General features: G+C 30.1%; 1 protein-coding gene across 1 annotated transcript in view; it reads right to left on the reverse strand.

Moving 5' to 3' along the window:
- LOC126737046 (arylsulfatase I-like) overlaps positions 1–13,031 on the reverse strand; it is an 82,083-nt gene that overhangs the window by 43,353 nt on the left and 25,699 nt on the right. The window contains exon 2 of the mRNA XM_050441732.1: positions 10,522–10,681. Coding sequence (XP_050297689.1) covers positions 10,522–10,681 — 160 coding nt within the window. The remainder of the gene's footprint in view (positions 1–10,521; positions 10,682–13,031) is intronic.

Consider the following 13,031-nt stretch of genomic DNA (forward strand, 5'->3'; position numbering starts at 1 on the left):
TTTATGTTCTGTGGTTGCCGGTAATTCTGACGAGATCCGCAGTAAACATTAGCTCATTATTGTGTTTTTTTCTAAAATCGGAACTGTTTATTTCCGCGAAACGTGTATGTTAATATTTATGTAGTCTTCGCGTACTTTTAAATCGCAAAATCGTATTTTCGGACTAGAAAAATCCTCGGAAAAACCGGTTCTCCGGCGCGCCGCGGATTTATTTGTTTATATCAGACTTTAATACTTTAGTTCGTGTTTAATTTAATGTTTTTCTCCTAGTTCGGCTTGTAGTTAATACCAGAGTGTAAATATGCCTCAAAAGTGTTGTGTTCCGGGTTGTAACGGACACTATAAAAACGGTCCTAAAGTGCATGTCTTCGGTTTTCCTAAGGATATAAATCTAAGGCGAAAATGGGTAACGCCAAGTAAAGATGAAAAGTTTAAAAATATTGACAAGTTGAAGTTAGCAAAAGCCCTTGAATTAAGCAAAATTGACTTTGGCAAGCATGAGAAACAAAATAATTTTGACAGTTTTGAAGAGTTTATTGAAAAATTTTCTGCTTTTAAACTACCGAAAGATTGGTTTACTGCTCACAGTGAGACTCAAGACAGCAAAAAGCTAACAATTTTAAAATTGAATACACACCTGGTCCATGCATTAATTGGGCAATTGTTTTTAATTTTAATTTAAATGTTGAAACTTTTTTATATAGCGAGCCAGTTTGTGTTTTAACATCAAAATTTAAAACTCCATATACTTCCCATAGTTTAGATGATTTATATGCAATACTTAAAGCAATAGACCTTACTATTATTACCCTGCCTTTGGAGGAAAATGTTACCAATAATGACAACCCTGACTGTGACTTAAATCCAAATTCTGCTACCGAGACTGGCAAAGTCCAGTGCAACGATATATTAGAATGGTCATCCGTCAAAACACCAGCATTTTACTTGTCAAACAATGTAAATAGAAAGTGGATGACATTGTTTGGCAGGTGGAATGCTGGTGTTTTGACGGGTGACCATTCTAATATATCGTTGCACTGGACTTTACCAATACCCTTGGCAATACTATTCTCGATCATGTCAAACCATCAAATGACATAAATAAAATAAAACGTGTGTTCGATTTTGTGTCAAACATCTAAAAAGTTTTAAAAACCTTGAAGACAACAAAATAGTGCATGCTTTAGATTTTATTTGTGAACAATTAGCTTTGCTTACAACTGCAAAGGAAAGGTACAGATATTCAAGTATGTAGTACAATAATTTTGACTTCTATAATCTATACTATTAGTCCTCATGTATACAAGTTTAATGTGTCATGTACACAATTTAAGAGATTATGGATCCCTAATTTTACCACATCCTCAAACTATAATGGGTATTTGTAACAAACACATGACCGATCCCCACATAGATGAAAAAAAAATGTTTTTAACTTATGCCCGAAATGTGTTTAGTTTACTAAAGGATCATGAGAGATTTGTGTGACACTACTTTTTGATGAAATTCATATTGATCCTTACATGGACTATAAAGGCGGTAATATCACTGGAACATCAGTCAATAATAAGTCTCTAGCTTCCTCGGCATTTACTTTTATGATTACCAGTGTGTGTTCCAGCTTTAAGGAAGTAGTTCACATAGCTCCCATCTCCAAAATTACATCAGACATACTTTATAATTTTATTAAGACAGTTATTGAAAATTTAGAGGAGATTGGGTACATAGTTTTTTGTGTTATAAGTGATTATAATGCCATTAACGGGAAAGCCATGAGTCATTTTTCAACTGCAGACCAACTTAGCATTGTTTATCCTCATCCCATAGATAATAGAGACCATTATTTTACCTATTTGACACAGTTCACTTTCTTAAATGTGTATTTAATAATTGGCTTAACTCTAAACCAGACCAAAAATTTTATTTTCCTGATTTTGACACTTCGAAGAAAAAATTCTTCGAAGTGTCAAAAAAGCAGAAAAAGCTTCTTTTTCTGCAATTAAAAAATTACATGAACTGGAGTATGATAAGCTTTTTAAGCTTTTAAAGTCAATATATGTATTTATGTGTATATAACATATATAAATTTAATTATATAACATTTTTTACTACTTGATGGTATAAAAAAATTATTATAAATACCTATGTTGAATTTTGGTGCAGATGTGGGGGAGTTGGGAGTCTGCATTAAATATTACACCATAATATTTAATCTGACATTCAACCAGAACTAAAACATACCTTTGAATGTTTCCTGAACTCTATTCTATTCCTAGCATTTTTTAAAATAAGCCAAATATTGAGATATAAGCATATGAAATCCCTTGGTTTTTAAAAATCGGTGGCCCACATCGATGACGCCACGCGCCAAGCACTAAGGCCTTGTCTTTGAGTGGGTGTTGGGTGTACACGCGCGACTTTGCAAAATTTCGCACGTCAAGTTTGTCAGGGGGACAACTTTTGATATAAAAACCATTTCAAAAAACTCAACCCCCTAAGCAGGAGTGACATCCCCTAATTTTTTTCAAATAGGACGGGAGGTCAAGTGATACCTCCTTAAAAGGTCTTGCCATTCCCTATACAACGCTGCTTAGTTTTTAAAAATCGAGTCACTTGTTCAAGAAATATGGGCTCTTGAAAGTTGAACAGTAATGTGTGACGATATCATTAAAATTTATTAAGAGAGTGAGACTAAAGCCAGAGTGAACATAGAACACATCTTTAAGTCGAAACACTAATTTAATCATTTCAAGTAAACAAAAGATAAGGATGCGAGAAACGAGAAGAGTTTTTGTGGTAAAAGTGTTTAAAAATTGTTGGACCTTAAAATTTGTCATCAATTATGTGTACTCAATTGCAGAAAGAGTAGAGATTATTTTAAGCTTTTTTTTTAAAACAATGAGTGTGGAAATCGGGTCGCGGATTTATTTAATGAACGGCATCGTGCAAAAATTGAATGAAGACGACTTTGATCGTCGGTTGCAGTTTTGCGAAGTTATGTGTGAGCGAGCGTAAAACAATAATAATTTCATATTTAATGTGTGTTTTTCGGACGAGTGTTCTTTCTTCCTAAATGGTTTAGTCAATCGCCACAATTGCCGTTATTCGGCTCACAGCAAGCCAAGGATTTTCCGCGAAATACACACACAACCCCCCAAAAGTTGTATGGACTGGTATTTTTGAAAATTCCATTGTGGGCTCTTTTAATTTTCCTCCCTGGAAATTTAACAGGCGATATGTACTTAGATTTGTTATAAAATGCCATTGACCCAGCTCTAACAGATATCATAGAAGAGGACCGCGCATACAAATATCAGGAATTGATTTTCCAACAAGACGGAACTCCTCCACATTTCTCACTAAATGTACGCAACTATTTAAATGACAGATTTTCAGTACGCTGGATAAGACGAAGGGGCGCAATTGAGTGGTCCTTTAGATTTTTCTTGTGGGGACACATAAAATCCGTAGTTTCCAAAATTCCACCTGCTACATTAGAATAGTTGCGAAGAAGGATTATTTACGTATGTCGCGAAGTAACACCGCAAATGCTTCTAAACGTTCGGCAATGGTTTGAAAATAATTTGAATCACTGCATGAACATTGGCGGACAGCACTTCGAGCATTTACTTGATTAAAATGGTAAGTATTAAATCGCTTTTTGCAGTTTTCGTACACATTATTGTTTAACTTTTTTTAAGAGCCCTTATTTCTTGAATGTACAACTTGAGTGACTCGATTTTTAAAAACTAAGTAGCGTTGTATAGGGAATGACAAGATTCTTTTAAAGAGATACTACTTGACTTTGAAAAAAATTAAGGGATGTCACCCCCGCTTAGAGGGTTAAGTTTTTTGAAATGGTTTTTATGTCAAAAGTTGTCCTCCTGACAAACATGCTTGACGTATTTTTGGATTTTGTCGAAAAATTTTTTCCCACCCTGTAATGCCTTGCGGTACTTTTTCGATGGGCCACCCTGTATAGTTTATGCATGGAGATTTTGCAGTAAATATAGCATGTATACGTAGAAATTTTTGTACGATTTAAGTTTTTATTACTATGAAATAAACATAAGGAGAGCCTTAAGTTTGGTAACTCAAGATTACCACATATAAATAGCAGTGATTATGTCCTCAAGGAAAGTCCTAAAGCTTAGTCGTCCACATAGCAGTTTATACCGAACAAGAACGAGTAAGGTCGAGTCTCAGCCTTGGCATGGTTGTGTGTATGTGTTTTAGTAAAACGGATATAATACAAAAAATATGATGTGTGTAGTGCCTGTATGCGCAAAGTACAAATATTTAGGCAATGGTTGAAGAAAAAAAAAAGATTTAAGAAGTCATCATACATTTTTAATGTTTTTTGTAATTTTTATTTGATTTAAAAAGGCATCATGCTAAGTAATTCTAAACACATATAAAAAAAATAAAATTCCTATAATTACTAACTTAGCTTCATGACTTAATCAACCATGAACTTCATTACGTAATAATAATTATATTACTGACCGCACTTTAACTTTTAAAGTAATAGTATGAATGGCATATTTTTTATGCTTTGATTATTTTATTATTTAACTTGATTGGTTTTTAGGTATAAAAATGATCTTTGTTTTGTGCAGTAAGACAACCATGATAAAAACCACAATTATTATAGTAATATGATGACTTTCTGTAAGTAAGGGTTTATTCACTTTAGAACTTCAGAAACATTGTTTTATTTGGCGGTTTTTAGGTGACTAGTTGATGGAAAAATAATTTATACCTTGATTTAGTTTTCGGTTTAAAACTTTATTTTGATAACATTTATTTTTAACCACATTTCTTAATTAAACCTTTTGATATACATAACTTGTTGAATAATCATAGTATTATGTATATTTATGTATCATGGTATGTAAAATAGATTGGTTTCAGGGAATTCTGGTAAAATCAGTGCGTAACGTTTTAATTTTTTAACCTATTTGCTTAATCAAAATAAACAGAATCTCAGTTTTGTTCAATCTTCTTGTTTAGTGTGTGGATTTAAGCGTTTTTTTATTATGTTAAGGTTTATAGTTTAAAAGTGAGATTATTGAATTATCATTTTCTGGTAAGTTGATTGAAATGTGTGCAAGTATTTTTTATTTTTGGTATTTATAAAGCAACTAGCTCAAAACCTAAGTTACATGGATTATATTCAAGGATATATTAATTATTATTAATTCCATAAATTGCTTTTGAATCACACTTTAGAAATACCCAATATTTATGCAATTTCTGAAGGAAAATAATAATTTCAATCGGAAAGTTGCAATAAAAGCATTTTATGTCTTTCAGTACCTAATTTTAATCGCCATCATTAATTTCACTGCCAAATCAACGAAAAATGGGATAAGTGAAATACCTTAAGTAATTTAACTTGTTATTGTTCGGTCATTAAACATATAGGAAATTCAATCAAAAATAGCAAATTTCTGGCAGTCTGGTTCAGGGAAAAATAAAAGGTATAAAAAAGAGAGAGTAATTAAAAAATTTGATGAGAAATGATGCAGTGAAAGTAGTTGGCTCAATTATGTTACTATGAATCCTATAATAAATACCTGAAAACTTTCCGATTTAATAGGAGTTTCGCAGACTAAGCAGTTTTAAGTGTTATAAATAATACCCTATGAACTTCTTCAAGAAGTAAATGATGATGATAATGAACATTATTTACAATTTTATGAAATAATATCCGAATTATTTATTATTAGTCCCAATTTATTAAAATATTTGTTTTACTACCAGCCTTTGTTTTACCCGTATTTGTTTTACTACCAGCGTTCCAACACTAATATGCTTAGATCTCTTTTATATTACGTCTGTAAAAAATACTTAGCCACTTTGGTGATAACATTAACATATTTGCAGATTCTTTGCAGTCTATTGAACAGAAACTATTACGGTCATCTCTGGAATCCTATTTTATATTTGGTAGGTGCAGTAATATTCTGCTTATTTCCTTTCTTCTTATTATGTTAATTTGTGGTTTAACAGTTCAAATAAAACAACTTTAGCCTTATTATTGATTACAATCTATTTTTGTGTTTCCTGTAAGTGGGTGACAATTGGAATTATTGTCGGCATCCAAGGTAACAAGTTTAACATGTCACAGTTTTCACTATATAGGTAATAGTCATTTTACTAATTTAGATTTTACAAATATTAAAAAATTTGCTTATTGTAACTGTCATATTTATTTATTTTATTAAATTTAGTTCTAGTATAATATTAGTATTACATTAAAATGTAAGTACTAATCAAGAAAATTAAACTCAATTTATCGCCGACCCGTCGTGTCGCTGAAATTTAAAAACCAAGCGCCATGTTAAGGAATGTAATCTCTTTCCAAACATGTATCGCAACATATCACTTTTCTTAATAAAAAAAATGGTGAACGCTGCTAAGGGGTAGAATTTCTTTGAAAATACATTCTTCTGGAAAAAAAGTATACGGATTTTAGAATCTTTTTAAATGTTTACATTAAGAGTCGTAAACTTGGCTAGACTATTTTTGACGGGCTATTCTGTATAATGTTTAAGTATAAGTGCTATAAAATTTTAATAAGGAATAAAAAAAATTGATATGTTTTAGTTATTCTCTAGTGTAAGAGACGTAAGTTATTAAAGTTCAAATATTGACTAATGGAGAAAAATGCTATAGCATCAAATTTTTTTTCATTGTTCACCATAATCATATATAGTCTTTGGTTTTTTTAAGCTAAACTTGGAACCTGTCCAATTTTTTGTAATCTTTAATTATCAATTAAATATTTTCACTGTAAATGAGGAAAAAAATTATATCTAAAAAAGATTTATTTAATATCATTGATTTTTTTTACTTAAGGTATGCCCTACAACTTTTTTTATTATTAAAAAAAATTCTGAATATTATCAAATAAATGGTAACAACTAACTTTTGTCTTTTTATTTTTTTATTCTTGTAAAAAGGTGGTTGGTTGCAATAGGTTAATTGTTAGAATTTTATTTCTTCGAATGCGCGTGCTTTAGAAGTCATTATGTAGTACCGAATGCACGGGCCTCGAAGCGCTACAAACGAGATCGGATCTCGTTTTTCTACAAAGTGTAGACATTTTGCGAGTGAAAAGTAAATTAACGCTTCAATTTTTACGGATTTTTTATTACAAATTGGGTATTTTGCAAAAAAATTGAATAACATTATGTTTTATGCCATGCATAATATTTATTAAAATTTAAACGTCGCCTATATATTGTTTATTTAATTGCAATTTGGAATATTTATTAAAAATTTACCGGCGAAATGTCGCACTAACCTTATAGTGTTTCATTCCTGCTACGGCAAACCCTAACGTTTTACAAAGAAATAAACTTAAGGAGACGCAACTTACTATAATAATTATATCAATAATCAATATTTTATGTCAATATTCAACAGTAATTTAAAAATGAATTATAGAAAAAAAAGAGTGAAGAAGTTTAATTTATATCACCGTTTCAGTCTAAGCAAGTGCCATAAAGACTAGTAAAAACTATGCCAGATAATGTTAATTTTAATTATTGCAAATTGCATTAGTACATATCGAATTTTAGGTAATAAATTTAGACTGCAAATTACGATTCTATTACTATACCAAATTTAATTGTGATATGAAGAAATCTTTATTTCAGCGTAGGTGCTTGTGCATATCAACAAGAATTTAAAGGCGCCGAGAAAAAATTTTGTTGAATCTGAAAGAAATTTTGTTGGGTTTTGAAAAGAAATAGAGTTTCTGTTAATAGAATACTCCCAAAGAGCTTTATGAACTAGTTCTCCTCAATTTGCTTCTGCAGAGCACTGAGATAAAAACCGTTTTAGTTCCTGTTTTTCAAGCTTTTTTCGCAAAAAAAATCGCTGGTGTTGGCCCTTTGAAAACAATATTGGGACTTGACTTTTGAGAATGTTACACATCAGCTAAATTTAAAGGAGGGTTTCCGTCGGTCTTTTATTTTTAGAGGTGACTTGGGAGTCGTGCTCGGGAAGTCCCAGAAGAGAATATAATATAGAATGGTAATAAAATTTTGTTTGTTCTATTTAGCGAGGTAAAATACGCTAAAAAAATATAATTTGCAGAAGTTGAAAAAGTTGAAATTTAATTTCTATATCCATATCTCAGTCTGAAGTATAGAGTATGGTAATATAATAATGTTTTTTCTATGTAAATGGTCAATTACGCCAGATAATTTTAGTTACGAAAATAGATTATTAGAGCTTTATATAAGTTAATATATTATTTATGAGCTTGCAAGCATTATTAATAATTAGATTATTATGTTATTAATTGAGATTAAATTTAAGTTAAACTTGTTTTTGAGTGATGACTTTCGATTTCGGTTATAGTGCATCACCTCCAGAATCTCCAAGAAGGATAGTTCCAGCTAGAGCAGTTGATATTTTGAAAGGGCTCAAAAGTCGAACGATCTCAAAAAGCAATAAGCTTACCACCACTCACAAGTGAGTGATCACTAGTTTTCATGAATTTTGTTTTGTCAAAAAAACAAAATTCTTGAATTAATTTCTTTAAAAAAAGTTTGTGTCGACTGTTATAAAGTTAGCAATTGCTTTAATTTTTAAGAATAGCTTGTATGTACACAGTAAAATTTATAGTAGTAATAGACAAAAATTTATATACGCCTTTTTACTTCCGTTTCCGAGAAGCGGCTAGTTCGCAAAAAAAAATGTACTTTAGTCACAGATGTAAATAGCTAGATGTAAATGTGCTTTAGTATTAGTACAAATGAATTTACGCACCAAATAAATTCTAATCTAAACTTACATTATATTATTATCTAATAAACCAAAACCTTCAATCTTTGTTTATGTTCAGAAATAATTATCAGCAACAAGTTCAATTTTTAGATGGCTACTTTTTAAATTATATTGAAAATAACTGATTGCTCATGGACAGATATTTTTTAGGTGTTTAAATTGTCAAAAATCCATGAAACTGCGCAACTAACTTTGAAATACAAAATTTTGCGTGAGACGTCAGTGTATTTTGCAAAAAAAATGTAGGATTAGCCTTTATATAGAACTAGCTGAATGCCCGCCGCGTTGCTTGCGTGGAATTTGAAAGTAAAAGAAAAGTTCTACTGAAAAACTCCTTTGTAAACAACATTTTTTGTTTTGTCTTCTTGAGCCAGAATCATTCAGCTTTTTGGTGAACTTGTTCTAGAACAGGCTACATGGAATTGTCCATGCGTAAAGCAATCCTGTCTCAAATTAATCCCTGCTATCTTTGAGTCTGGCCCTGCGACTTGTAATAAACAAAGCAAAAAATTTCTTAAAGAAAGAGATGAGAAGCTTCCCTCCGTGTGCCACCTTTTATTTCGTGAGCGCGGCCTCAGGATAAAATGTGTACCTTGCCATCATAAAAAATATTATAATCCAAATATTTTTTTATTGATCATCAATATCATAACGTATTTACAACGTAAATCGAGAAAAATTAAATTTTGGACAAAAAAAGGGGACAGGCACGCAGCAAAATCAAATTGTTTACATGCAACGGACAGACCCGAATGGAATACCCGTTTCTCGTCCGATCACCGAAGCTGAGCAGCGTCGGGAGTGGTTAGTTGGCATAAATAAAATTTAAATCTCACTACTTAGGTATACATAATAATATGTAAAAATATCAATTTTCAACGCTATAAGTTTAAAAAGAAAGAATTTTCGTAGAAGAAATTTTTACCCCATATCACCTCTTGAGGGTTGTTTTCATTAAAAATTAAATTAAATTGAAGTGTTTTGCAATTTTTTTCCGAAAAGCAATGAATTTAAGGTTAAAAAAAGATGTTCAAATCTTAAAGAGTGGTTTTAACCCCTTTAAAAAAAAAAACAAAAAAATGGAAATTGAGTAAAAAAATAAAATAAAAATGACGTGTTTCACCGTTTTTAAAAAAGTACTTAGTTTTGAACCTATGATACATAAGGGGTGGTTTCAACCCCTTCCTAATAAAGGAACTGTCCACTAAGAAAGGAATTTCAAAAAATCCCTTCTTAGTGGACGTCTACATAACCATAGGAATGTTGTCCCCAAATTTTATATTTCTAGGTTTTACCATTTGGGCTGTACATACGTTGATTATCAGTCAGGACAAGTCTTTTTATATAAAATATAGCGATTATAATTTAACGGAAAATTAATTGTTAATTCTCACCGTTGGAAAATTTAAGTTCTATTTCAGAAAGCCTGAGTCAATTTCAAACAAAGAAAATATTTACACAACATTAAGAATAGTGGGATATAAACATTTCTGATTATTTTAAAGTAAAATATATCAACATTTTTATGCATTAAGTTAGAAATGGTTTTTTATCGACAATGATGAGTAAGAGCTGATGCAATCTTCGATAGTTTTGTATCAGTTGATTTATACATGATTATGAAAGTAAATAAATTTGCATTTTCTAATTGTATACCATTATATTTTATGTAATTCTTTTATACACATTATGAAATTTTGATAACTATACACTTACCTAAATGAATGGGATATTTCCCAGTAAGAAATGACGCTCGAGAAGGAGTACATAATGCTTGTGTGTAATGACTATTTAAAATTACTCCATTGTAGGCCAATGCATCAATATTGGGAGTGGGGATTTCATCACTGCCGTGAAAACTTACATCGTTGAACCCCTAAAAGAAAATTTAAATATTTCATAACTATTTTATTTCAGAATGATTAAAAAAAATTAATTGTACGTTCATGATCGTACATTTTTTGAAGTTAAAAACTTAAAACTTTTCTCAAAAATGATACTTTATAATTTTTTCTTGGCTTCCCTTAGATATTACACTTAACTCTTTGTCTCACTGATTTTCCTATTCGCGGAAATTAGTCAAGCCAATAAGGAAAAAAAAATTCCAACAAAAATTTAAGCTTTCTGGAGAAAACTAAGTTAAGAATCGTCTGTTAGTCGTTGTGGGAGGAAATATGAAAACTAATGTTAAAAACAAAAATTCAAAGATTCCATGTAGATTTTCTTCAGCATATAAGTCACTTAATAGTAATAAATCAAATCCTAAGTTAAAGGTCTTGGTTTAAAGGAAGTGATGTATTAATATTTTGTATACAATATCATCAAAACGTGGCCTCGTTAGTAAGCAAAACGCTATTCAAAAAATCATGAATTTGAGGGAATTCGTGAAGAATCCATTGGCCAAAAATAGGTGTAAAAAGACGTATATAGACGTACAAGCAGAGCTTGTATACGTTGTATAATGTTAGCAGTGTTTCGAGTACTTATTTTAGGTGACTCTGAAATTAACTGCAATTGAGCTGTCGCTTCTAGTTGAATAGCTCATGCTTTTATAAGCGCCAATATTCTGCCATTTCGCGCAAGCGTTGATGAAGACAAGTAATTATTGTGGGATGGAGTACCCTATGCTCTGGATCCAACTCAGCATACAGTCGTAAAGCTTATCGACCATTTCCATAACTGAGGCCTTAGAAAGAATGTATATTAATTATTTTAATAAAAGGAAAATTATTTACTAAGTAGCTATAATACTATTTCATATTAAAAGCTTCATAATAAAAAATCGCTAATTTAACATTAGTAAAATGTTAGCAACCGGCTATTAGATATTTCTACATACTAAAAAAATTAAGAATACGCTTTAAAATTAAACAACCTTATTTTAAAACAAAGTTTTATAAATAACTATGTGACAGTTTAATAAAATATTTTTATAATGAAATAAGAAATTTGCTATAAAGCAATTATAAAACGATCTTATATAACTATATTATGTTAAGCAAGATTTGTTATTTAGTTGCTTTATAATTGTTTTAATATATATATATATATATATATAAAACAGATATAAAATCATTTTATAAAGGTTTTGTAGTAAATTATATTAGGTGAATGAAGTATAACTTTTTGAAGACTGCGCTTATGATATCTGATATCTGCTAAAATAAAATCTGTTTTATGTTTTCTTGCCAATACTAATTTACCAAGTATGATTTTTTTTTGAAAATGTCTAAAATTTCTAGGTAAACATTAAAATCGGGAATTTTAAAAGGAAAGTAATAAAGAATATTTTAAAAACCATATCATTAAAAATCGTTCATTATGAATCAAATGATAGTGAGGTAATTAGATTGCTGTGTTCATCAGAGAACATTTCAACATTTCACAACCCAACCCAACCCAACCCAACCTGAAGCATTGGAAATTGGTCAGAATGCTGACATATAATATATTGATGATGAAGTGGCAGCCACAAATAGTACTAATAAGGTTAATGAACATTTAAACATTATTCTTTTAGATCTTTTAGAATAGCAAAATCATCCTCAAATTCAATCCTGTCCTCTTGAATTTTACACCTATAAAAGCGCCATCTGTTAAGTATTGATAGCGTTCTCAAATAAAACAATTATAATTTAAGCGGATTACTTTTAAAAAATATATATGTATCTTTTATCACAAATAAAATAATTATGTTATATTAATGTTTCTTATAAAATTAAATAGATTTATCTAATGACGCCATTTTTTAATGACATTTATTTAGGTTTATTTCCGCCATGTTGGTTTTTACGAATTAAATTAATGCATATGCAATTTTAAGAAAAACAGAATTACGAATGAGTTTGTGATATTTCTAATTTATTTATGTACATAATATAAAGGCAAAACTGAGAGAAAAAATTTCCATCTTAATAGGAACATCTTTTTACTTATTCAAAGTCTTAAATATTTCGGAGGGACATTGAAATGCGAATATGCAAAAATTAAATAATATAATATATAATAAATTATATAAGAAAATATATACGCCCAGAGAACCCCAAAGTAATATTTTTTTATATAATAATCATTACAGCTATGATCACCTAAGCCGCCATAATAGACGTGGTGTTCTTTTAAATTTTGTTAATTTTATTAATCTGTATGAGTGTGATAAAATAATCTCAGCCGAATACAAATCGTGTTGATTAAAATAAATTATATTTTATAATTGTATTTATATA

The sequence above is a fragment of the Anthonomus grandis genome, chromosome 6 (genome assembly GCF_022605725.1).
Source record: "Anthonomus grandis grandis chromosome 6, icAntGran1.3, whole genome shotgun sequence".
NCBI lineage: Eukaryota > Metazoa > Arthropoda > Insecta > Coleoptera > Curculionidae > Anthonomus > Anthonomus grandis.